Source organism: Biomphalaria glabrata, chromosome 6 (genome assembly GCF_947242115.1).
Source record: "Biomphalaria glabrata chromosome 6, xgBioGlab47.1, whole genome shotgun sequence".
In the NCBI taxonomy this organism is placed as follows: Eukaryota; Metazoa; Mollusca; class Gastropoda; family Planorbidae; genus Biomphalaria; species Biomphalaria glabrata.
The window spans coordinates 47,023,277-47,050,981 of NC_074716.1; the positions used below are offsets into that span (position 1 = coordinate 47,023,277).

A 27,705-nucleotide genomic window follows, 5' to 3' on the forward strand; every position below is an offset into this window, starting at 1 on the left:
AAAATTCTGGAATTTCATATTGACTTAGGTACAGAAACCATGTGAAAAAACCATGAACTTTGCCATCTAGATTTATAAGGATGTGGCGTAATTGATTTACCAAGCTTCCGGAGTTCTGGTCAAGGAGGATACATGAATGTTTATTCTACATTTTAGAGCACTTCTGATTTAATCAACTTTAATGACATATGTAAGGGACTATAAATTTGAATCCTGCTTATCCTGGACACACAACTTCTATGAAAAAGCTAGACTTCTTCACCCATGCAATACCTTGAATCAGTGCTAACACATATCTTATAACCTATGCCTTATTTAATGTGTCTCACTATTAAAGAAACAAAAGATAACGTGAGAGCACAATTGTTTGTTAGGCTACACACATTGCCATCCCCCATTGTCCAGTGCGAGGTCTAGGCTAGGATGTACATCATCTTCCAAACTCTGAAGGAACGTCCAATGCATAAAATATTTTTCCCAGAAAGGAAAACTGTTCATTAAGTGTTTCTTTGATGTTGCTTTTATATTATCTTTTCAATTACATTAATTCTCAATTCAATGAGCTTATAGTCTTCAAATTACAAAAACAACCCTCCAAAGCTTGCAAAATTCTGATTCCTCTTATATTAAAAACCTCAGAACAGCACTTACAAAGCTCAACAACAACAACAAAGAAACTGTTATTCAATGGATACCAGCCCATATACAACTAGAAGGAAATGAGAAGGCTGACACACTCGCCAAGAGTGGGAGAACTAACTCTCAAATAAACTCTGCACTCTATCCAGAAGAAATTAATTGTAAACAAAATAAATGAGAAATGGACGAGCTCTCATCCAAATCTTAAGAAAGATGACGCTTACTATAAGCTATCCCGACAAGACCAACATCTAATCTTTCGACTCAGGACCGGACACATCAGAATGTGACAACACATGTACAGGAAGCTCAAAATTGGAACCAGTGAAATCTGCCCATGTGGAGTATCACCAGAGAATGCCAACCACGTCCTCCAAAACTGCTCTCTTTACCAAGAGGCCTGTATAAGACATTGGCCCCAAATCACCCCAATAGAAAGAAAACTATATGGAGAGCTCCCTGATTTGGAAACCACTGCGCAGTTCATCTCATGTATTGGTCTAGTCATATGAATACTCCAACATAACAATGAGAACAATGAAGAAGAAGAAGAAGACATTTGTTTTCACCCCTTTCTGTTTATTGGTATCAAGAAAAAGTTAAGTTGATCACCTGTGAGCAAGGACTTTGTCTACATTAGCATGTTTGTATGAAATACTGCACCTGTCCTTAATTTTTTTGAACTGAAGACAATACCTTAGAATCTTACAAATTAAATGAGATAATATGCATAAGTCACAGAAGGAGTTTCTGAGATGCTCATCCCAAAAAAGTATTGAAAGGTTTTTATCGAGAACTATCTGCATATAAATACATTTTAAATGCATTTCTAACAAAAAATTAAATTTCATTTATTCTGATATGCAAACATAAAAAAATATTCTTTTTATATAAAATATCATTAACTCTTTGTCTCCGTAATTATTTACCACATTCTGGTGGAATCAACATTGGTATCGTCACTTAGGAGAGAAAGAGTTAAAAAAGAAACAACATAAAAACATCCTAAACTTCAATGTACTAAAATTTGTTTATATTTTTCTGTTAATAGAGAAATGATTCTTGGTTGATAATAAAAGATATCAAACAAACTAAAGGAAGAGTGTATTAAATGCATTTATTCAGAACATATTTTTCAAAAACAATAAGGAGTTGCAACAGTAACATGTGTGTATATTTACATATAAATCATATCATGAATAGCATGTTTCTCTGTTAAATCAACAAGCATTGTCTCTGTATTCTGGTTAGTCTGAAAGAAAATAAAGAAATAGACATCAATAATTTTAGTGCCAAAAAAAAAACAATATAAAAATAATAGATCAATCTTTAAAGACAACATTCATCATCATCAAACTCCATTAGAGTGAGGGCTTGAGAGGCTCAAATCCTCTCTTGCAAAAGCCCTGGACAGAAACCCTGCTGTCTTGCGTAGTGCATGAATGTCGCCATACAGGTCGAGAATTTTGGGTTTCCCAGACCTGTCGAGACGGAGATCAGCAAGTCTGGGGCAGTCAAACAGAATATGAGGCACGGTTTCCTCTTCTTCCCCGCAGCGAGGGCACAGTGAATCGAAATTTGGCCATAGCCGCGAGAAATATGAGCCAACAGGACAGTGGCCTGTCCTGCACTGTGCTATAATAGCTTGCTCAGGCCTGGACAGCCTCCACCACGGGGAAGTGCGGTCAGGGCGCCTCATGCGCTCCCAGACTCCACTGGCTTTTTGGGACTTGTCCCAGCACTCAAACCACTTTTCCATTTCTGTTTTTTGTATTATAGCCAGGGCTTGATGAAAGCTTACAGCCTGATCAGTGGGTGGAATTTGCCCTCCCTGGTGGGCCAAAGAGTCTGCGATTGTGTTGCCAGTCACACCTATGTGACTCGGTACCCACTGCATTATTACAGGGGTGCCATAGCGTTGTTTGATGTTATGTGAAGCCATGATGACAGTGTTGATATTGGGGGGCCATGGTCCGGGGCTTTGCAAAGCATGTAGCACAGATTTTGAGTCAGTGACCACAACAATCTGTGTTGCCCTCAAATTTCCCTCGCCGAGTTGAGAGTCAATGACTTTTAAGGCTTCACAGACTGCCATGGTCTCCGCATCAAAACTGCAAACACTACCACATGGTCCAAAGATTTTGACTGTGTGAGAGCCAAGAAAGTCGATGTAGGCTCCATAGCCTGCTCTTCCAGAATCTATTGATGCCGATCCATCAGTGTATGCAAAAATAGCACTGGGCTTGAAGGTATTAATGGTCTCCAGAGCTAGGATTTGAAGGTCGTTAGATGAACGGCTTTGCTGAGTGGCATTGGGGTCTACTAATTTCAAGCGTATGTCTGGGGTTGTTGGGCGACACCAAGGGGGAAGGGGATGAAAGCTTGAATGTTTTGTCGGTTGGTGGAGAGGCCAGCTTCATCAGATAGTCTAGTGGCATGATGCATAAAAGACTGCATCTGGATACGTCTTCTACATCTCCAACCATCCACTAGACAACATTAACTTATTTGACTTCACCAAATAGGCCTACCATAGTTTGCGCATAAGATGAAAAGATAGTGCAAGAAGGAATAAGACTTTTATGTTTCTATTAGGGCCATGATCAAGTGCTAGAATGTTTAGTTTACAATATTAAGTAATGAGACAAAGAAAAAGCATTTGAGTACCTCAATTCTATATAGTTCATTGCAATTTATTACACACCAGCACTCTACAAACAATATGAACGACTCTTCTATAGCACAGATATATTATAAGAGAAGACAATACAAAATTTAATGTCACATCTGCCATATGCAGATTAACAATGTGTTACTCTCAGCAAATAACTTCGCTAGCGCTGGTCAGTGCGGTGTTACTCTCAGCGAGTAACTTGGTTTATAAAGTTAATTTCACTCTTTTTTTATGTTAAACGTTTTTATTTATCTCTTTTATTTTTCATTTTCCGGATGAGGGAGTGATTGTTCTTTGTTTTGGTAGCAAATTCGATGCAGTACCAACACGTTTTTTTTAAATAAAGACAACATTGTGTTTACTGTTCCTATTTTTTAGTATATTTCCTGGGACCCGAAAAATGTAAATAATTCAATTTCTTATTGCATTTGTTAATCTTTTATGAAATTTCAAGTGATTAAATCTGTTTAGTTTTGTGATTTTTCAATATTTATGGATTAAATGTTTATTTAAAAGCTTAAATCTTTCAGTATATCGATTTTTAACAAATTTTTTAATATATATTTTTTTCTGTGCTCAGTTAAAAAGTTTCTTGAATAATTAATTTTATTTATTATAAATTTGTAGCCCATTCATTTTCATTTAAAATCAAATCAAATATGTTAGATTATTTAATAAAATAAAAAGTTATTTTAGTTTTAGTAACACTACCCCCCCTGACAATTTGTGGTCATCCTGGAAAACTCCATTTTTTCGAAATAATTTGCACTGAAAGAGTTAAGAGAAAAACAACACAATAAGTTTGGAAGAAAAGAAATGGGATTTGTGGTCGCAGTGGAAAGAACTGCTTTTAAGTGGTCATCAAATACAACTCAGATGGAGTTTGGATTTGAACTTGAGCCCCCTCGATAGGCACCTCAAGCTGAGTTGTATTTGATGAGCACCTAAAAGCAGCATGGAAGCCTTCTTCTAGATACCCCCCCCCTTTCCAATTTGCCCGCAAATGAGATTGGGCCATAGCGCACTGAGCATGCTATAAGCATTAAAGTTGTGCTATACAAAACTATACAAAAGTAATTTATTAACAAAATTTAGTGTTGTTGTTTTTTTTCAAATAAAATTCAAAACCATCAGGCCATTTTAAGATAAGAACAAGCATTATGTATATTTTACCTTTACGTTCATTATTTTTTCCCAATAACCAAAAAGTTTGTATCTTTAGATCTAAGTTCCAACTTACTCTTATTGTGAAGGGCAATGCTGCTTTCAGAAATGATTTCACATTTGCAACTTCTATAAATCTGTTCTCCTTGTAGCAAACAAATATTATAGCTTTATATTTCTGAACTTGGAAAAATGTCATCACTATAAAAGAAAAAAAAAAAATTAACACTTATTTTTTTTATTGCTTTGCTATATTAAGTTTTATAATGTTCTTTTGTTAACTATGAGATGTGTTGGCCAAGTGGTAGAACATCTTTCTAGCAGTTGATCTGCTAGCAGTACAACCAAATAAAAAGTATTTTGATGCTTCAACTTTCGTTAGGGAAAATAAGTAGTCTGTCATGGTAAAAGTAAAGATCCCCATTCAGACCTTGTGGTCTATAGGGCAGATGATGTAAGGTAATCTGTTTCTGTGGCCTATGGTTTACAAGGGTGTCATGTGGCCAGCACAGCGACCAACCGCCTTTACTTTTCCGTAACTAATGTCAGGTACCCATTAGAGCTGGGTGGACTCAGAGGCACCCTCAAAATTCTGAAATTCAAAATCCCAGCCTTCATCGAGATTCAAACCCAGGACCCCAGGTTTGGAAGTCAAACGCTTTACCGTTCTGCCACCATGCCTCCATCTGTCATGGTGCTAACCATATAAGATCCTCATAAATCACGTAAGCCACAAAAACTATTATGGGGTATGAGTGGCAGAAACTACTTAGCTACCTAACAAGGACAAGTTCAAATCTAAGTGTAGACTTGAAATATTTAATTTTTTTGACTAAAGCTGAATCATGTTTACTGAGAGCTTAAAGGCAATACTGACTGCTAGATTCACTTCCCCACATACCAAAAAGATTGGACCTGAGTTCAAAGAGTAATTGGAGCATGAAAGACACACTATATGGTGCCTTGTCGTGCGGTTAGCGCGCTGGACTGTCATTTGGATTTATCAATGGTCCCGTGTTCAAACCCTGCCCACTCCCATCCCCCATCGCCATGTGGGAGGATTGGACTAGGAAGTAAACTATCTTTAACTCTGAAGAAACATCCGAAACATTTTACAAAACAAACATTTTACAACAGAGAAAGGATTAATAATAATATTAAACCAGGAGCTAAATAGGGCAAATTATTGATACTTGAGTCTATGACATAACAATTTTGTTAAAACAAAAGTACTTACGCATGGCTGGGAAACCTGTCAACATATTTGGTTGTTCTAAGGCTGGACAAACTGCTGGTGCTGTGTACTCTGTGGTCTTGAGGCATCGAAGGAAAGGCGTCTGCAGCTGAGACTGGGGAATTTCACTGCTGTAGTTTCCAGTACTGCAGGATGTCAGGACAGTGATGACAGCATGGGATAGGTCGATGTTATCAAGAATCTGTAAGTGAAAAGATCGTAATGTGTAATGTCAGTGAAAAGATTTACTACGTTTTAAAGAAGATATTCTTACTGCATGTGCATATTGTGCAAACAAGAGCATAAAACTAAAATATTATTAAATCTTGGTTAGGCCAATACAGTATTAGAATATGCATCCTCTGTTTGGAACCCCTCAACTCAAAAAAACATAAAGAAACTAGAACAGATGCAAATAAAGCTTTGATATTTATAATGAACAATATTTCACATTTGATTAAAAAATTAAAATTCCCCTTTCAGACCTTGCCATCTATAGGGGAGATGATGCAAAGGTCATCAGTTACTGTGGCCCACAGTTAACAAGGGTGTCAAAAAGATAAAGGCACATTTTTTTCCCATTTGCTAGATCAAACCTGTACAAGTGCTCCTTCTTCCCTAGTGCTATTAGAGAATGGAATGGGTTGCCTGAATCTACCAAGAAAACCAATGACTTGACAGATTTTAAGTTACTGATTAACATATATAGTAAGTAGAGTAATGAACCCTTTTCAGATCTTGCAAAATATGGGGCAAATGATGTAAAGGTCGTCTGTCTCTGTGGACGACAGTTAACAAGGGCCAGCACAATGACCAACTGCTTTTATTTTTTTCTAATGTCAGGGTACCCATTAGAGCTGGGTGGACTCCGAAGAGCCCAAAATTTAAAATCCCAGTCTCCACCAGGATTCAAACTCAAGACCCCTGATAGGTACTTTTATGGTTTACTGAGTGCTTAAAGACAGTACATGCTTTAGAACTAACCACTTAATTCTCTAGCTGATCTTATACTAAAGCCTGTAAGATTTAATGGTTGAAAAAAGCATAGCTGGTCAGAAATAGTCCTCCATATTATGAACCAAAAAAAAAAAAGTGACCACCTAACCAAGGGCTCTACAGTTAAGAAAGAAACTCAACTCTCAATGTCTGTACCACAGAAAATGTATGGAACCCATATTCACCAGTTTTGTCCAGGTGTAGCTTTCCTCTGGTAAAACATCTCTCTTACACATGCAAAGCAGAGCAGATGAATCATTCGAATCTCTGAAAATAGAACAAGTTTTGTTTCGTCTGGAATCCTTGGCACCCGCCGCTTCATCCACTGCCTCAGAACTTGTAAATATGCTGCCAATTTGTTCAAAACTCGACTGTTTTATTAAGTATATATCTGCAAATGCTGAAAAAAAAATATACAATCATTTTTTAGTTTTATAATGGAAACTATACATTTTAACTAAATTATTAAAAACTAAAATTGAAATGATAGTACCAACAATAATATTTTTTTTATGTGTCATACTTTACATTGATTAGCCCATTACAAATATGCCTAGTGTCACTAATAGAAAGATCTTTTGCAATTTGTAACTTGAATTGAATAAGTAAGTATTTTGTTTCTATACTTTACATGTTTTGTCAATGTCACTTTTCTTTTAAATTGTGTCAGCTATAATCTAAATTAGTGGGACACAGCATTTTAGTAATCTTTTATTCTAGAAAATCTTTCAACTAGAAAACTACAAATTTCATAAAGCATTGTTAATAAAGAAAAATTGTTGTGGTACTAATGTATCAGAGTAAGGTGAATAAGTAAAATTCATCAGAATCACTTTTCCTTTACTTATCAAACTGTTGTTAAATAAATTTAGCTGTCTTCCAACAGATATTGTTTGGTTGTGTTACCTGATAAGTGTTTAACAAAAAAATGTCACAAACCATTGGCTTCTATTCCATATGCCAAGAGAAATTTAGAACAAGATAATTTTTTGTCTTTTGAATGATTCAATTCTTCTTGAACATGAACTGACCATTGAAGAACAGGCGAACTGTAATGATACAAAAAAAAAATATTTTTCATTTTACAAATAAATAGATCTTAATCTGCATTCAGTATAACAATAAAAACATGTACATTCTTTTTAAAGATATTGTCACAAATGTTTAAAGTTTGCAATTTATAATAACCTAGGTCTCCCTGCCTTGTCACCAATTGGAGTTCATCTCAGATCAAGAGATGCAAGTTATGCATTTAGTTTTAGCAGCCAATTATGAATTTTTATTTGATTTTAAACTCAAATGGATTTTCTAAATCTATACTATTTTATAATCTTTACACTATTATTATAGGCTAGAATACAGTAGTATAGATTAAATGAAATAAAACTCAATGGTATATCAAATCAATGAATATTCAAATGGAGTCATGATTGTGATGAATGAATGTTGAATGATAATGTCAATGAACGTGAAGTATTTAGTATTAATATATCTATATATAAATATACTATATATAGTATAATCTATATCTACTGAAATCTATTCTAATTCTAGCTAAACAATATTTAATATATTAAATTAATATTTCAATATTGAAAGATCTTTAGACTATGATACTATACTGATAATATGATTAGATAAAGGCTATTAGATCTACGACTAGAGGAGTAGAGCCTAAAGTCCTAAATTTAATTACTAAAGACTAAAGGCTACCTGCTAAAAATACTAAAATTAAAATTATATACCAGGTACTAACACTGACTAATTACTAACAATAAATTTTATAAATCTAGTTGTAATAAAAGACAAATTGCCATCTCTATTTAAATTCATTGTAAATTATAGATTAATAGATATATATCATATATGGATATAGCCTCTAGATCTATATGATAATGTATTACATTAATTATTAATTTAAATGTAACAAATCATCAATAATATAAATATCCAATTCAATATGATATCATCATCATGAGTCCGTGACAAATCAAATGTGCAGCGTCATTGGTAACCGCTAGCCTAGATACTAAATCTAGCTTTTTTTTTTTAACGAAAGATCTATGATGATCATAAAATGTATTTTAAAACAATTACGGTAAAGTCTGTGGTAATTCGTCGTCATTTTCATCTTCATCGTCATCCAAATCTACAGCGCGTGAGCTGACTGGCAATACTTCTCCAAAGTAAGTCGCCATGTTTAAATTACACCGGAAACAGCTGTGAAATCATTCTCGTCGGAATATTACATAATCCTAAAATCAGCTTAATTAAGTTTGTTAATTTAGAGTTTTTATTCTGATAATTTACAATTTTTTTTTAAATTAAAATGTTTTTTTTTGTTATATTTAAATATTTGTTGAAATATTTTACAATTGTGTCACGTGACTTATGTTTATGTTGTGTCACAGAAGTTGGACGAAAATTTGTTTACAAGTCTATTGGTGTGACAAATAATTTGAGGAAAAATAAATAAAAACGCTCAATTAAAATGTTTAGCTCAGTTACGAGCTGGCTGGGAGTAGGCCAGAGGCCTAAAGAAGGCGATGATAATAAAGAAAACGAAGGCCATGTTCATTCCGATAGTAAAGACAGCATCAGCTCCACTTCAGTGGAGACCAGCATAAGCTCCAAAGAAGGAATAACAGAAACAGAGTCAGACGACAATGAAGGAAAAGCTTCAAGCACATCTGAGTCTTCTCATGATGCTTCACCACTTGAAACACTGGAAGATGTCTCAACGAAGGCACTTAATACAGCCAAAGAATTTGGAAGTTTGTTCTTGTTCTATTACCTTTTTTTTTATTATTGTTTCACAGTCAAAAGAAAATTGTATTGCCCATCATTCAAAAATCATTGTATTCATTTCATGATTCATTTCTTTTTTTTATATTTGATATAGATCTATATAGTGCTACTAGATTCATATCTATACTTAGCTTTTAGCTATAAGTAGTAGGGCCTATGCCTATAAGTTTGATTTGATCGATCTCTTTTTGTAACAACAACCCCATAGATTATCTGTTAACGATACTTTACCTGTCGGTAGTAACCTTGTGTCCTTAGGGATAGACAGCAGGCTGCCACTTGCATAGCATTCCTTCGATGTAAAGTTTAACAGATTATCTTAACTTCTAAATTTAAAAAAATAATTATATTTTCATCTATGTGTTTGTAGAGACAATGAAAATTCTTGTTTAGCTATTTTAACTTTAAGAATTCCTAAAACTTTGGAAGATCTTTAAATTTAGCTGCTTACTAGGTTTACAATAAATATTTGGGTGTAATGTGACTTGCATGAAGAATAATTTATTCTTTTCTACCGATATAACTGGGTGGATGTTTCAGATGACTTATAATCCTGACCTGCACTAGGAGTAGGACTGACAACAAATTACCATTTAAAAGTATAGCTCTTAATTGCAGTTGTACTTGAGCTAAATTAAAAAAATGCCTAATTTACAATGTGCATCTATTCAGGATATTTAATTATTTAAGTCTTTATTTAGATTTTGAAATATTTAGTTTAAGAAAAGATTTTGGTTAAATTAGCGAAAAATCTCATATTTATTTGTTTTTTTTTTTATTTTCTGTTACCTTTCAACTATCTATTGACCTACATTCTGTTTAGCCTTATATTTGGTCAGCATCTTCATATTTAATGTATGCATATTGATTTTTCTGTTTTGTATGTCTATCCTTGCTTACCTTCAATTACTTGCTATTGATTGGTGATTTTAAATTCAAATTAATCACTGTTAATAAAAACTTTTTTTTTGGGGGGGGAAGGAATTCATTTCTTTGTTTCTTTTCATAGTAAAGTTAATGATACCATAAAATCTGCAGTTGTCTTCTTTTTTTTTTATTAACATAAACTTTTTGCAAGAAAATTGCTTTTATTTAATTGTAACACTTTCTTGTAATGACAGTGCGAAAGCAATATTAATTGTTTCCTTATGACTTGAAAGTTGGCGATTCTTCAGAAATGAAAATTTAATACAAGCCCTAACTTCATGCAGCATAGCCGCGGGGAATGGCTGCAGGTAGAGGCTCAAACCAAGACTATTGTGATGACAGTCCATAGCACATACCCCAAAGCAGGCAGCCTAATTGCTTACATAGTTATTATGCAACATAGTTCATTTGTACCAATACATATATATATATATATATATATATATATATATATATATATATATATATATATATATATATATATATATATGTGGTCTAGAGAAGAAACTATAACATATTGTCTATTCACAGACATTTTGTTCAGCTTTGGTAAGGCTGCTACAAAAACAGTGGCTGATACAGCAAGTAAAATAAAGCACACAGTTGAAGAGAAGGTTTGTTAAACAATTCTTTTTTTTTTTTTAAGTCTTCACATTTTTTTGTAAGGCTGCTTATTTTATTGGGTCAAAGCAACACGTCTTATAGTTGGTTAAAGTTTTTTTATATTGTCATATAACTCTTCTAATTAGCTCACCCCAAAGTACTTGGTTCTTCTGATTTCTCAACATTTGAAAGATCTTACTGTTTAATTTAATTCCAGCATTCTTCTTCTTTCTCATTTCACATGTCGGAGGTGTCAGATCAGTAATCCTTTATCTGAGATGAACCACGCAGTGGTTTCCAGATTAGGCAGTTCTTGTTCGGGCCTCTTGATATAGTAAGCAGCTTTGAAGGACATGGTCAGCATTCTCTGTTGATGCTCCACAATGGCAGGTTTTGCTCGTCCCGACTTTTAGCTTCCAGAACATATGTTGTCTCATTCTGTTTTTCTTGTAACTGGGATGTGAGCTGATCCAATTCTCATTTATTCTACACTTATTATTTTCATCATTTCTTCTGGGTAGAGAGGGATTTTCCAGTCTTCAAAAGTTTTGAATTCAGTATACAGGTTTTCCATAATTATTTTAAATTTTACAGTAACACTTTGTTCGTATATTTATTTGCTTTGTTTTCTTTGTCGAAATGTTTTTTGAATCTACATTTTGTTTAGACCATTCTTGGAGATTTCACCAGGGAACAAGACAAGTTTGTGGAGGAGAAAAAAGAAAAAGTGAAACAGCAAGAGGCTGCTCTAGCTCCATGGGTTGGATATGGAGATGAAGAAGTGCTGAAAACTGAAATTTTAGCTTTGTCTCAGGTAGAATTATTCTAGAGTGAAAAACAAAATCAGTAAGTTCACTGAGCTTTGAAATAGGTTTTGTTGAGCTTTGAGTTCATTGAAAGTTCTGAAGAGTAGTGAAAGACAAAATTAAGTCAATTTAAAGCTGAAACTTTTGGCACATAACTAAATTTTAAAATATTTAAGACATCCAGGATGCAAATAATTTCTATAAAATTAATTTAAATTTAGAACAACAAAATTTCACCATTTCAAAGAAATATACCAAGTTCATATCTAGTTATTAACTATGAAATCAGGTCATATTGATGGTCCTAGCAAATTTTCTCATTCTTTGGAGTTTAAAAAAGCCAGACAAATGTTATTCAGATTCAGCTAGACAAATGTTATTTAGATTCAGTCTCCTTTTTCAGATTACAATTTCTTCCTTTTTATGTCATGCCCTTAAAATTTTTCTGTTTGTTATTTTTAGGACAAGCGTAATTTTGTCAGGAATCCACCTGCTGGTGTCCAGTTTCAGTTCGATTTTAGCAGTTCCTACCCAGTGGCCCTAGCAACTCTACAGGAAGATCCAAACCTAAGGAAAATGAGATTTGATCTTGTGCCTAAACAGTAAGAAAATCAAAAACAAATTCTCTGTTGTTTGCTGTTTAATTTATAAATAATTTAGTCACAATTGTTTTGAGCAAGTTGATGATGTGTTATGGATTGTTTGTGTGTTGATTCTGATGCACCATTAACAATGAGTACAACAATGATGGATAAAGTGAGTGAGTTGAATTTTATTAAGAAATTACTATTTCATCTTTCTACATACATATACATTGATGTCGAAAGCTGTGTAGATATTGTCAATAAAATTCACTTTCAAGTTTTATTTAAATTTGGCATTAAGAAATTAATGCACCTTCATCTTGTAGAGGGACTAGTTGTGTGGAGCTACAACCCATTGACCTTATATGTGTTAGTTTGTTTTACTTGTTTCGGATGCTCCTTCAAAATTGAAGATAATTACATCCCAGCCCAAATTCTTGCAGGGTGGCAGGGATGTGACAGGTAGGGATCAAACTTGGGACTTTTGTGATGATAGTCCAGAGTACACATGACACAGTTTATTATAATATCTCAACAAAGCAGTGACAGATCGGTTTATATACAGTAACTGACTGAAATGCACAGATGGATAACTTGTAATTGAGTGTTTAAAAATGTCTTTAAACTCAGTTCAAATCTAGAAAAACAAATAATACATTTTAAAAAATTAAATGAAATTGAAATTAATGTTAATAATTACAAAAAAAGACTGAATGGTCATTAAAATGATAGACCCTTAGAACAATTGACTGAGTGTTTTAGGTGAGGGAATATACATAATTTTAAGTCTGAATTACTTGAAATGAAATGTTAAGTCCAACATACCTCAAATGAAACGTTAAGTCCCTGACTTACTTGAAATGTGACCTCTTTTTCTTTTGAATTTTTTGTTAAATAGACTTCTGAAAAAAATTTTTGCTGAACAGTCGAATAAGACAAATACGAAAATTAATTACTCAGAAAGACACAAAGATATAAGCACATTTCTTATTCTGCTGGGACAAAGTCATACAATGCTTCTTCTTCCCGTTTGCACATGGAATGAGCTTCATGCATCAGCCAAAAAAAAACAATGACTTAGAAGAGTTCAAGTTTACATGCACAACTATGATGAACACATGGATACACGTAGGTCAAGAGGCTAAGTGCACTTGAGCTTGAACTTGGCTAGGCTTGGCTACCTAGAAGGGGGCTCGAGGTTCGACACCCGACTCGGGCAGAGTTGTGTTTATTGAACTCCTAAAGGCAGCATGGAAAACCAACTCCTAGTTTCTCTCTGTATTATACTGACTACTCTCTCTTGATATACTGTGCATGACTTATATTAACCCAACCAGTTAGATCAACAAAAATGCAAAGGGGGTGAGAATTCTCTTAATAACATAATACTTTCCTGTTGGGAAATGCTTGTGGAGACATTTATGGTGACACTGACATTTCTTGTTGAATGCTGTCAATGTAAAAAAAATAAAAATTGAACAGTTTCGTTGTTACCTTTCTCACAGAGTCAATGAAGAGACTTTCTGGAGGAACTACTTTTATAGAGTTTCTTTAATTAGACAGTCAAGTCAGCTGACTTCATCACTGGCTCAGCAGTCAGGTAAGAGAACTCTTATGTCTTCTTTTTGTTTCAGTTGAACCTACAGTATATATTAAGCAGTACTTGTAAGCCACCTGAGATGTACCTCCCAACTCATAACGGATTCTTTTATATATTTGCAAAAGCCTTTTTTAAAATGTTAATTTTATATTCTTAGAAACACTTCTCAAATACTATACTTTTTAAAACCCAAAACTGGCTTCCTGGTCATGCAGTATGTGCGTTGAATTGTCGTTTAGCCATCTCAATGGTCCTGGGTTCATAACCTGCCCGCTGCCATCCCCTCTCATCCTGTTGTAAGTTTGGACTAGGACAAAGATTATCTTCAACTCTTAAGGAAGATCTGAAAAATGCAAAAAATATTTTGCAGAACATACAGATGTTATTTAAAGATAATCTTCCAAATAAGTTATCCTACCATCATTAACAAAAAATCAGGTATTTTGTTTTATGAATAGAAATATTTCTTCTTATAAAAGTTATTTAGTGCTATAAATTCTGAGCTCACTCAAATGGGTACTAGAGATCAATAAGTGAAAAATATAAAATGGGTTGGTTTATCTGCTGGTCAAACAATACTCTCACAAACATGTCTGCATAATAATGTTCAACTTGACCTATCATATGAACATCTTGGTCTGAACTAGACATGTACAGTTCTTTGTAAAGTATTTTACATGCTTTGGATGTTCCTTCGGACTTGAAAATCTACTTCCTAGCCCAAACCCTCCGCAGGAGGACGCTGGATTGCAGCGGGCAGGATATGAAGCATGGACCATTGAGATGACAGAATGATGGTCTAGCATGCATATCGCATGACCAGGCAACCATCTTGACTTAGGAGTTTGATTTTAAAGGCAGCCATCTTAACTTGGGAGTTTGATTTTAAAGGCAGCCATCTTAACTTGGGAGTGTAATGTTTATTAAATGTTTTTGTTTTTTTTTCCACTGCATGTGTGTATTGTACTTAAACATTTTGAAGTATGTGTGTGTGTACTTAATGTTTTGGTGTACATGTGTGTGCTGCAGGTAAAAGTTCAAGCAGTAGTTCTCGTAGATCTTCTACCGGAAGTGAACATAAAGGTAAGATTCTGCGGCTCTAATTTTTTTATCTACCTAAACGGCATGGAACAAAATATTTATATGCTCTGCTTTTAATCAAATATAAGTCTAAACCTCTAATCAGTCTTTGCACAGTGAAATATAAGTAACATTTTAATCGAATATCCATCTACTGATTAATGTTACATATGATTGGAATCTTTCTTTACAGACTAATATTACAGAATATTAACTTATGATCAATATTTATTAGCGTTTTTTTAATTTTTAATTATTTTTTTTTATTTTATTTTAAAATATATTTTTTTTTTTACTTTGTTTTCTTGCTTAAGTGGATACAGATTAATCTCATAACTATTTTAAGATTTAAGAAACCTATACTTACTTACTAACTATGCTATACTATGATTATGACCCTATTGATTGTCAAAACATGTTATTCTCATTTTTATTTATTTTTTTTATTTTCTTGTTCCTTTTTATTATTATTATTTTTTGTTTTCACCAAATTAGACATCATAATGTGAAGAAGTTGTTTTAATTATAAATAATTGAAGGAAAAAAATTTTTTTTTAAAGTTTTAGTTTTGTTTGTTTTTTTTCGCTCTAGAAAAAGGGGAAAGCACTAATTCTGAATTTTTACAACTGTTCATTTCATGGGTTATATCCCTTTTGTCCCTTTCATTCTCATTGGCACTCTATTTCGACTTAGTAACTTGAATGTAAACAACATAAATTTTAAATGAATAACGCACATAGACATTCTTACTGCAAGCATGTTTATCTCCCCCTTTACCCAAAACTGAACACTTTCTCCATCCCCTCATTTTTTTTTTTTTCACTGTCTGTCATGCGCGACTTGCTTATAATTTGGGGCCTGATTTAATGGATGCTTGCGAAGCCCATGTTTTAATTTTTTTTTTATAATAATAATAATAATAATAAAAAGGCTTGTCTTCGAGTCCGAAGATTAATTAGGAATGCGGTATTTCCCGTGGCTACGCAGCCCCAGCTGTCACCTACATATTTTGCCACATCCAGCACAGGCATAACCATTGTCCACCAGTGGTTGATTTAGATTTTCTTTTTGCCGTCTGCTACGTCTGTCCTCAGCAGCGGATTTTCTTTTGGTCTCTAATGTGTATCCTGCTGCCTTTGTAAGTAACCTTCGACTGTCTCGTTCTGAAGCTGCATGCAACCAGGTGCTCTCTTCTATGTCAGCTAAGGCTAGTTGGCGCCTAAGCTGGTCTTTAAAGCGTTTCCGTGGGGGAAGGGGGGGGGGCTCTGTTACGTCGACAATAACAACTTTTAATTAGATCATTTTATCAACATTTATTATACATACATAGGAATGAATTCAAATGCATTAGGTGCCAGTGGGGTAATTAAAGTTACGTCAATCGTAAATTAAAGTAAAGTTCCCCTTTCAGACCTTGTGATCTATGGGGCAGATGATGTTAAGGTCATGTGGCCAGCACAATGACCAACTGCCTTTCTTTTCCCAACTAAATCCAGGTACCCATTAGAGTAGGGTGGACTCAGAGGTGCTCTAAAAATCTCGAAATTCAAATTGTGAGTCTTCACTACTCTTCACCGAGATTCCAACCCAGGACCCCAGGTTTGGAAGCCAAGCGCTTAACCACACCACCACCGTGCCCCCTACGTCAATCAGAATGCTACACTAAATATGTTAACACTTTAAGTCCTACATCTTTAAAAGCCTGCGACAAGAGCCCTGACTGATTGCGATATGCTAAATGTAAATTGTGGGGCCCCTGCCAGGCGCGGGGCCCAATTGGAGCAATTGGTCTAATCAGTCTAAAGCCGTCCCTGCCGATATGTCATACATTCCTCAATAAATGGGTGCCTTTTTTGACGGCTTGGTGTTTCCCCTTGGCGTCACTCCTGCGTTTGCCAAGTTTGTAAATGTGATTTCAAGTCAGCTGACATGTTGCTGACAGTTATTCCACTTGAGACCCCGTCACCAGTGTGAAGACTTTCTCCCAGTCCTGGAATAATAGATTAGTGCTTGCGTGACGTCACGTTTCGAAAACAAAAACCAACTACAAACGAAACTGGAAACTTGTAAACCAATCGGTTTCAGGGACTCTCTTCTTGGCCACACTTCAGTTTCTCACAGTGTGGTCGTTATGAGAAGAGGTCTTATTCCTACATTAGTACTACCATTATGCCACTGGGGAAAGCGCCACTGGGGATAGCGGCTGTTTAATTACAGGGCCAACACATTTCAGCTCTTCCCTCCCCCTCCCCCAACTTATTTGATCCATCTTGTGAACGTACCTCAAGATTTGACTCATGGCGTCTTCTCTACTCGCGAGCAGCCTCACGTGGGAGTGAAGGCGTTCGACTTGCCGCAATTCACGCTGAGGTCTGCCTCACTGCTAGCCGCCCTTGCCTGTTTAATAACTGCTATTTAATAACAGGGGGAAACAATCATGTCATATTAAGTTCTAAAACAAGTCCATTCTACTCTCTAATTCTGTATGTAATGTTGACCTTCTTGTCTTCTGTTCTGCTCTGCGCCCTCTCGCCTCTCATCTCTTCATCAAAGCTTTTGGTACCGACACGTTCTCGCCCCCCCCCCCTCCTTCTTGCCTCGTTTCCCAAACCATTTGGATATACATTTTTTTAAAGCTTTTGTTTTGTTACCGTGTTGACCTGACCTGGGTCACGGTGTCCTCGACACAGCGTCAACATAAAGAGAATTGATTTTGCGCTAATACGTCTCTCTATTATGTCTGTGTCCTGGGGGGGGGGGGGGGGGACTAATAAAATATGGAGGTGAGTTACAGGCGGCGACATCTTTTTTTTTTTTAGCTGACCTTGAATTTGAATGAAAGGTCATACTTATATAAACCAAAAAAAAATAAATAATAAATTGATTAAATTAATCCACACAGCGGAATTTCATAGTATAGAAGCTTTTGAATAAGTAAATTATAAAAACTTGATACATTTGTTTTAGATTTCAAGGAGAAACTCGTTAGACTTTTTCTTTGTTGACATGTTTCGAATGTCCTTCACAATTATAGAGTGTTACATCCTAGACCAAACTTCCCGAAGAACTACAGAAGATGTTAGATACAAAAGCGTATGTGGGCAGGGGTGTGGGATGGGGGGGGGGAAGTAGTCCTGGTTTCCTTAGAGTCGAACTGAATGTATCACTACACTGTTAGTAGTTGAAACAAGTCGTGCACGTCTGAGTAACTTGTCACTTGGCTGATGACTTGGGCTTTAAGGGTTTTTGTGATCAATTTGTGGGCTGAATGCGGGTCGTGGGTTGGGAATCACTGCACTAGGATATCGTATCTTATTCCCCCGCTACAGTGAACTGCACGTGCATTGCCTAACTCAATACAGTAACGTTCAGTCAGTATCACGTGAACTAGACGTAAACACATACACACGCCACATGTGCACACACATACTCACCACGTAAGCACACACACATACACTGCACGAGCTCACACAAACGCGCTAGCCAGGGACACATACGTTATACTGCAGTGATGATCAAACTACGCCCCCCCCCCGGGTCGAATCGGGCCTGTGACGAGATGCTATACGCCCCCCCCCCCCCCGAAACTTCCGCCGCCCCCTCGAATCTTCAGCCGCCCCTCGAATCTTCAGCCGCTCCCTCGAATCTTCAGCCGCTCTCCTCGAATCTTCAGCCGCCCCTCGAAGCTTCCTCCGCCCCTCGAATCCTCCTCCGCCACTCGAATCTTCCTCCGCCACTCGAATCTTCCTCCGCCACTCGAATCTTCATCCTCCACTCGAATCTTCCTCCACCCTCCTCGAATCTTCCGATGCCTCCCTCGAATCTTCCGACGCCCCTCGAATCTTCTGCCTAAAGTGCACAATGAAGCAAGCGATGGGTTTCATGAGTTTCGACGACTTTTTTTTTGTTTCGATGCTGCCCACGACACGGCGTATCTAAAATGTATCTGGCCGCCCCCCGTTCCAAAATATAAATGTTGGGCACCTCTCTGTCCCAGTGTCAGTGTGAGAGAGCAGGGGTAGGCAATCATTGATTCCACCTGAACATGCAATCTTTCGTTGAGTGGGCGAGCAGGTATTGACCTCAGGAATCTGTAACACTGAGTTCCACAGTACTGTAAACACTGTAAAATCTGTACTGTAAACACTGTTATTGAAATGTTGTTTAAATAGAAACCAAAATACACATAAAGACGGGGCGAGTGGATCTCGCACTATTCGAAACTTCAATACAGTTTCTTCACAATAGGAAGACGGTTTACAAACTGCAATCTTTTTGGCAGATGTATGTTTTAAAAGAAGAGTATTCTGTTAAAGCCTAAAGGTGTAATGAATTGTAATGGCACTGTAAAATTATATTACCTGAAGTTATTAGGGATATAAGCACTCCACTGCCTTTATGACGCTTCCAATGACACGCATCTTAAATAGCCTCTGACAGCCAGTTGAACTTCTGGCCTTCACATGTGGCTTAGATATTGGTCCCGGTTTAACTGTTATCACTGACAAAGGAAGGGGCAAAGGCGAGCAGCTGGCGCCTTGACCAGTAAGCTTCTGGGCCGGAGGGGGCTTGTTATCCTTGACTGGCTACCCACCTAAAAGAGAAGGCTAGACCCAAACATGGAAAAGGCTCGGAAGTCAACCCTGAGGAAGAATCAGGAGCCAGTAACTCTAAGGCAGCTTGCAGGACACAGTGATAGACCCTGGAACACCCTGCGACCCCACTGGTCCATAACTGTATCGAGTATCAGCCGCTCATTAGGCCACGTCAGCTGCTTGGTGACATAGTTCCGCCTATAGCAAATGCCCTTGTGCCATAGTTTGAATGAGGCTATAGAATGAATGACATATTTCTTCAAATGTTGGACATAATAACGCGTTGACCTTACTATAAAGTCTGGACAACCATTGAATAAAACGTTTAGATGTAGACGTTGTGACTAGATCTGAAAGCAGTCCCTTTAACTCACTACCCTCCCCTTCCTTGCAGAATATCTCCTTAACGCATCCCCCCCCCCCCATTTATTCCACTGCCAGGACATCGCGTTTGAAGTACTCACATACAGTGACATATCAATCAAATGTGACAAGCAGACATTCCCGGCCATCTCTCGGAAGCGGCGGAATTTCACCCTGTAACCCCTACTTCCTTCCTACGATATCTCTCCCGTCTCTCTCTTTTTCTTTCTCTCTCTCCCTCTCTCTCTTTCCCTCATGTCGCTCTCTCTCTCTCTCTCTCTCTCTGTCTCTTATTCTATTTGCTAGTTCTCCTCTTGTATCTCAACGGAACGAGAAAGCTTAGCTGTTATTTTTTTGAATTGCCCCCCGTGTTATCCGGAGTGACCTCCAGTGGACCACTGAATGCACTGATCAGTCATGTCCTGCTGGGCTACCGGTGACATCGTTTTATCTGCCATCTGCAGGCAATGAAAGGAAGCGGTGGACGTCGCCAGTTGTTGCCCCCTCCCCCTCTCTTGCTTTCGTCTCCTGGGAGATCTATCTTGCTTTGTGTCTGGTATCTGGTAGTTTCAATCTTTAGCTCTTATCATTGCTGTATATATAACTGGTATGTTTTGAACTGTCTGAATGTTGGAAGGTCTAGACGTCTCTTGTCTTCTCTCTTTTGGGGTGGCTACATAAACCTTATTGATCTAATTATCTTTTTCAACTAATGCAATAATGATATAGTTGCGCTCTAACGTTGTCAGTGTCGAGAGTCATTAAAGTGAAATGAAATTCCACCTCGGTCTGTTTGTTAACATGTAATGGATGTGGCTTCAACATGGAAGATTATAACATCCTTATACAATTTTAAGTGTTGTAATAATCACTCTCTAGAATTGTCATTGGCGAGATTGGTTAATTGGAAATACAGATTCATTGTTGTCTCCCCTTAAGTGTCCTCTGGAAAATTGCCATAAGATTTGTCAGTGGTTCCCAAAGGGGTCTATTTAGACCCCCCAGGGGTTTACGAGGACTTCCAAGGGGTATACCAAATGTTCAGTAAGAAATCGCTTACATACAGCATAAGGAAAATACAAATTCTTGGGATGTATTTAAAACTAACCGAATGGTTTAGCATGCTGCATTCGTCCATTTTTTTTTATACTGACATCTGCTTTCCATTCGATGTTTACAGTGTAATATTATTTTCATGATGTAAGCTCCATGAAATTCATATTTACACACACATTCACACACAGGTGCATTAAATAAGCATTTAAACATGTTGAAACTGGGTTTCTTTTTTTTTTTTTTTTAAATCGCCGGACATTTCAAACGCCTGTTTTAAGTCTACCCTGAAAATGTTAATTAAATTCTGTTATTATTGTTACTGTCATCTTTATGATGCTTCCACATTGTCGCCACATTACCAGCACTAGCCACAGACGTTCTTTGCTAATGTGTTCTGTTCTGTTCGGTGTTATGTAGCTCTCCTCTTGTCAGTACAGTGCTTCCCAAGCTGTGTTCCGCAGAGCCCTGGTTTTCCGCGAGGCCTGAATAGGTGATCCATGAACTACTCAGGCAGTGTTTCCCAAACTTTTGACATATGTGTACCCCATTTATAATTTTTGTACCGCAGAGAACCTCTCGCCCCCCTCCCTTTTCCCATGTACTTTTATGACATTATGATGACAGATCATAGAATTCGGTTCCCTGGTTTCGTTTTAATGTTTGTTGCATAATAATAATAATAATAATAATAATAATCTTTAGTATCCGTAAGGAAATTTGTCTTACAATTTGTGCATTACACCAAACAAAAAACATTATAACTATAAGAAACCAAAGTGTACATTCACACCAGACTCACTCATAGTTTACATGTGACAAAGTCTATACCAGATTGTTCTTATTTAATGATTTGATTGCCAGGGGAACAAAAGAGTGTTTGTGTCTGTTTGTCTTTGCTATCGGTGTCTTGTATCTCTTTTGTGATGGTAAAATCACAAAATCCTAACACAAAGGGTGATTCTTTATTTCGAGGATCTTGTTAGCTTTTTAATAGATGTTTGTCTCAAACAACTGCTCAAATGGGGTTTGTTTTTTTCCAATGATTTTACCAGCAGCATTTAGGATTCTATAAAGTTTATTTTTATTTTTAATGCTCAGATTGCCATACCAGGCAGTGATATTGAAACTTAAAATATTGCAGATGTGAGCGTGATAAAACATAACCAAGGCCTTTTCGGTAACATTAAACGAGGACAGTTTTCTTAGTAATCGTAATCTTTGCTGCCCTTTTTTGCTGATATAATCAGTATTTGCAGTTAAAGTTAGTTTATTGTCTAGGATAGTACCAAGGTATTTAAAGGTTTGCACAATTTCAATAGTCTCTCCAGCTACAGAAACAATATCATTTTCCTTCTTGTCCCTATGAAAATCGATTATCATTTCTTTGGGTTTTTTTTTACATTTAATAATAAAAAATTGTCTTTACAGTATTTTTCAATGTGTTCTATTTCTTTGAAATACTCATTTACGTCTGAGCTCTCTGAGAGCAGGACAAGAAGAGCCGCATCATCAGCGAATTTTGTGAAGGGGCAACAAGAACTATCGGATTGAAAATCATTTGTGTACAAAATGAACCACAATGGCGCTGTCACAGCACCCTGGGGCGCCCCTGTGTTAACTATGCGTTCATTAGATATAACATTGTTTACCCTAACCCTCTGAGCTCTCTGGGTCATGTTTCGGGTGTTCCTTCAGAGTTGAAGATAATTTACTTCCCAGTCCAAACCTCCCTCAGGACGACGGGGAATTCTTCTTCTAGCCAGCTTTATTGCTGCTGAGCTGTCAGCTCTTTTGCAGAGTGTGCCAAGGAAAAATAGTGTGCAGTTTTCTTCAGTTGTTCAGCACTGCCGTACAGGGTGTTGGTTATGTTGGGCTGGAGTGGTAGTAGGGTCTGCCTAAGGTGGATTAGGAAGGGGCATTCAAAAAGGATATTGTTTACGGTTTCATAAGGGTGGGCGCAGTGTTCATTTCTTTGTACATGGCTCTGCCTGTGTTTCCTGTTGCCCATTGGTTGAGCCACTCCTCTTTGTGGTTGTTGATTAACATTGACCGTAGAGTGACAACGGGGGATAGGAGCGGGCAGGGTTTGAACCCGGGACCATCGATAAATATGTACAACAGTCCAGAGCGCAAACCGCACGACCGGCAGCCACATGCTGAAAAACAAAGTTCACCTAAATATGAAGTTGGAAAAGGCAAGATACATTTAAGAACTTTTTCAAATAATATTAAAGAATTTGAATTAAAACTTATTGACAATTTATTTTAATTTATTAATTGTGCATAATGATGGGTAATAATCAGCATAGTTAATGAGGTGCAACGCGTGCCCCTTCTAAACTTCCTGTACCCCTGGGGGGTACGCGTACCACATTTTGGGAAACACTGAACTACTGGAATAATTAACTAGTAGGCCACCACGTGAATTATTCTCCCCCCCCCTCCCCCCCCCAAAAAAAGCAAAGTGTTCCGCTAAATACTGAGAATATACGAAGTGTTCCGCTAAATACTGAGAATATACGAAGTGTTCCGCTAAATATTGAGAATATACGAAGTGTTCCGCTAAATACTGAGAATATACGAAGTGTTCCTCTAAATACTGAGAATATACGAAGTGTTTCGCTAAATACTGAGAATATACGAAGTGTTCCGCTAAATACTGAGAACATACGAAGTGTTCCGCTAAATACTGAGAATATACGAAGTGTTCCGCTAAATACTGAGAATATACGAAGTGTTCCTCTAAATACTGAGAATATACGAAGTGTTCCTCTAAATACTGAGAACATACGAAGTGTTCCGCTAAATACTCAGAATGTGCGAAGCGTTCCGTTAGAGGAAACGTATGGGAAACACTGAACTTGTGACTGGCCAAATTGTGTTGATGTTGTTGACATCTCTATTCTCTTGAAGTAGTTTAATAAAGGTCTAAGTCTGGCGTATTAAACATTGTCACGGCAAACTAAACCATGTCAAGGGATGCTAAAATAAACGTTGACGCTGCCAACTAAATCAACGCTACAAACTTATAGAGCTATGTGATCCTGCAGTGCTCAAAAAGTGCTCAAAAATATCGTTTAGCGTTAAAAACAACAACACACAGTTTATCAACACTTCCTATATTTTATACACCGGATACGCCAAAAAAAAACAAAAAAAAACTTGCTACTTGCTATTAATGCATTCGCCTGGAGACTGTTCGATTCATGTTTTTAAAAGCAGTCACACTGTCTTCATTTACCCACTGAACCGAACCATTGGTTTTGGCGTTTCAAAAGACGACCTTCACGAACCTGCTTGGAAATACAAATGTAAGCTTTGTTATTGCTCGCCGGGTCAAGCAAGACGGCACAACGAGTTTAACCTGTCTTGTTTTATAGTCCTATCATCTGTTACCAACTCCTTGTGTCTAGACAGAAATAGAATTGTAGATTCTACTAACTCGACCTGGTTATGCTTTGTATTATCTTTTTTTTTTTAATTGCACATAAAAGAAGAACAGTTGGCAGCACGAAAAGTGGCAACAAGAAAACGTAGGTTGATTTCAGGGCCGGCTTTGGGCACTGCAACCTATGCGGCCGCAGTGGGTCCCACACTTTCATACGCCCCGCGCTAACTCTAGTTGTAAATTATTAAACTATTTTACAGGGTTTCCGCGGTCTCCTGATTTTCCAGGAGCTCCTGGAAATCTCATGAAATTGCAAAGTATACGAAAAAAGTCATGAAAATCTCACGAAATTATTAAAATATCCTGGAAACTCAAAACATTTTCTGAAAAATAGACACAATTGTAATTTCGTGGTGTCATTCACTATGGACAACGCCAATCTTACTCGCGATTAAAAAAACAACGACATTGTCAGCTTTCATTTTATAAAAATAACAGGGCGCATTTTAACCAAAGCAGGAAGTTCCAATACTTAATTTATTGTAATAGTCAATGGCATTTAAATATAGATCTAATTCTATCTCGATCTCTTTAAAAAAAATCAAAAGCGATATTTTGCTAGTCTGAATGTCTATCGACTTTACGTTGGAAATCTACCTTCTATTGTAGATGGCTCGTAAAGTTATTTTCTAACAAAAAATCTTAATTTTCTCTTATAATCCTTATCATTACCCAGACTAGGCCCCGCGCAATCCGTTTGGCATAGGGCCCCTCAATATGTAGGACCGACCCTGGTTGTTTCCCTAGACTGGTCAGACAGCTGGACCAATCATCGTCAGTTTTAAATGTTTTAAATATTTCCAATGTTCCATCGGAATCTTATGACAATTAATTCCTAGCACAAACCTCCCGCAGGACGACTCGGGACCTTTGTGACCACCTAACGCCAGTCCAAAGCGCCTACCACACGACCAGGCAGCCATCCATCGCTTAGGCTTTTCTCTGATGGCCATGATGTCACAGGGCATGTCACTTATGACATGCTGAATGTGTCATGCCATACGAAACAACAACCAACTCTTTTGTAGTCAACTAGACCAGTGGTTCTCAACCTTTCGTGGGCTGCATTTCCTGATTACCACCAACTATGCGCTGTGTTCAGTGTAGGATTGATTTTTTTTTTAAAGTTAAATCCGGAACGTGTGGCTGAGTGAGCTTCCCAGCAAAGAAGAGCTCGAGTTTGAATCTCGATCTACACCTGGAATTTCTTAGTAGAGATTCAATTCGAGCCGAGTTATGTTTGCCGAAAGCTGAAGCGCAGCATGGAAACCTTCTCCCGAATACCCAACCCTCCATCATTCCTACAAAATAGATTGGACCATGATGCACCGAGTATGCTATAACATATATATTCTTTGTATTTATGTTGAACACTTGTGCTAGTTCACACAGCGATTTACCCTTGTTTTAATCATAATTGGGTCATGCATATTAATTGTTTCCATGTTTTTACTTCTGTCAGCGCGTGCACATGTAATACGTCATCAGTTTTCGGAATGCTAGTAAGCATATATATATATATATATATATATTGTTACGTTCTCTCTCCTAATCAGGCCTTCTTGTAAACACTGCTAAACACAGCACAGCACATCTAACACATCAAGAACTTGACGACAAGGCTCCAAATAATCTGGTGCTTTAATAATGGCCAATTTAAACAGCCAACATGACACAATTGGCAATACATCAACACTAAAAAATGCTATACTGTACAGCACCGTGCTTAATAAACTCTACTGTCTCTATCTCTTCCTGGACTCGTAGATTCACTTCAGGGCTCTACCAGGACCGACTTCATGGCAGATTAACAGTCTACTCCCTGTCCTGTCTTGAGCTGCACTGCCTAAGACACACTGTGTCTCTGGTTCACGCAGATCAGATGACCATAACCCGGGTCCCATTCACGTGCAAAGTTCATGCCAGTACTGTCTCTTGCCCTTCGATATAGCACGCTAAACTGTATTACTGGCCTGTGTCACATATGTCAGCTGATCACACACAGTTAACCCTATTGCGTCGCGAATAGGGTTACAACAATATATATATATATATATATATATATATATATATATATATATATATATATATATATATAATGTCAGCTGATCACACACAGTTAACCCTATTGCGTCGCGAATAGGGTTACAACAATATATATATATATATATATATATATATATATATATATATGTGGAAACACAAAAAAAAAAAAAACTAGCTATTTATGATATTTATCCACCTCAGATAATAATCTTTAGAAATGATGTTTCAATTGAACGTTTCTTGTGGTTTACTTTTAAGCCCAATGCTTGTATTTATCTTTCCTTTATTTCTGACACTCCTACAACACCATCCCTCCGACTTGTGTACTTACATGACTTAATTGAAAGTGAACCCTTCAAAGTTGACATTAGGTCGGTGGGGGGGAACTTCTTCCATAACAGCCGCCGCCAAGTCAAGTCAATATGCTTTAGTTTATTTTAAGAAACCATCTATCGATCGAAACCTAGATAGTTATCATCTTCGTGTGGTACTTGGAGTTCAGGATTGTACATCATTACAAAACACTTATATACGTGTAGACGTGACTCTAGCTACATGTAGTTCGTGAAATTAACTGCACAGTCAGTTTTCTTTGTCTTCTAGAATCTACTTTAGATGATGTAAAGGTCAACTGATTCATTGGCCGAGTGTTAACGAGGGCGTCAAGTGGCAAGCACAATGTCCAACAACGCATTAAAAGTGGGTTGACCCAGGGCTGTCCAAAAAATCTCAATCTTCCTCGGGATTCGAACCCCAGACCCCTCGATTCAGAAGTCAAGCGCGTTACCACTCAGCCACCCCACCCCAGAGCCAAGTATACACTTTTGCAAATCTCCTCAGTAGTTAAATGTTCCATGTATGAAATGCGGAGAGCTCTACGGAAATGTTTCTTTACGAGGACCCCGGATCCGCCTCTGGGAGATCTGCTGTAAGAGTCCAAGTTAAGCAACTATACCGTAAGGCTAACTCGCTCGACCTCTAGCCAACGTTTAGCTGCTGTGCTGTAAGCTCTTTTGCAGTCTGTTGCAAAAAGTAGCAAGATGTTTAGTTATTTCTGATTTTCTGCACTGCCATACTGATAC

At 37.1% G+C, this 27,705-nt stretch overlaps 2 protein-coding genes across 7 annotated transcripts in view; one reads left to right on the forward strand and one right to left on the reverse strand.

The window, feature by feature from the left end:
- Nucleotides 1–1,739: 1,739 nt before the first annotated feature.
- LOC106077753 (proteasome assembly chaperone 1-like) lies at nucleotides 1,740–8,944 on the reverse strand. Its single transcript, XM_013238474.2, has 6 exons — nucleotides 8,805–8,944; nucleotides 7,647–7,756; nucleotides 6,893–7,107; nucleotides 5,715–5,913; nucleotides 4,554–4,678; nucleotides 1,740–1,891 (listed from the first exon to the last, which is right to left on the reverse strand). The coding sequence occupies exons 1-6, from the start codon at nucleotides 8,903–8,905 to the stop codon at nucleotides 1,817–1,819; spliced, it is 825 nt and encodes a 274-aa protein (XP_013093928.2). The 5' UTR covers nucleotides 8,906–8,944; the 3' UTR covers nucleotides 1,740–1,816.
- A 138-nt stretch (nucleotides 8,945–9,082) lies between these two features.
- Nucleotides 9,083–27,705, forward strand: part of LOC106077898 (synapse-associated protein 1-like) — an 86,622-nt gene continuing 67,999 nt past the window's right edge. For 5 of the 6 annotated variants that reach the window (XM_013238599.2, XM_056031502.1, XM_013238623.2 and 2 more), the window contains exons 1-6: nucleotides 9,083–9,481; nucleotides 10,974–11,056; nucleotides 11,713–11,859; nucleotides 12,314–12,453; nucleotides 13,941–14,035; nucleotides 15,065–15,118. In XM_013238599.2, the coding sequence (XP_013094053.1) occupies nucleotides 9,199–9,481; nucleotides 10,974–11,056; nucleotides 11,713–11,859; nucleotides 12,314–12,453; nucleotides 13,941–14,035; nucleotides 15,065–15,118 (802 nt within the window). In that variant the 5' untranslated portion in view covers nucleotides 9,083–9,198. The remainder of the gene's footprint in view (nucleotides 9,482–10,973; nucleotides 11,057–11,712; nucleotides 11,860–12,313; nucleotides 12,454–13,940; nucleotides 14,036–15,064; nucleotides 15,119–27,705) is intronic. The other variant, XM_013238616.2, reaches the window with a different exon arrangement.

Bases quoted from the DNA above. Each gene is read 5' to 3' on its own strand.
- LOC106077753 (XM_013238474.2), bottom strand. From the start codon at position 8,905: ATGGCGACTTACTTTGGAGAAGTATTGCCAGTCAGCTCACGCGCTGTA. The intron at 7,757-8,804 runs GTAATTGTTTTA...GTATCATTACAG, and splicing joins GAATTACCACAGACTTTACC to TTCGCCTGTTCTTCAATGGT. The intron at 5,914-6,892 runs GTGAATATGGGT...TTTCACTTACAG, and splicing joins GCTACACCTGGACAAAACTG to ATTCTTGATAACATCGACCT.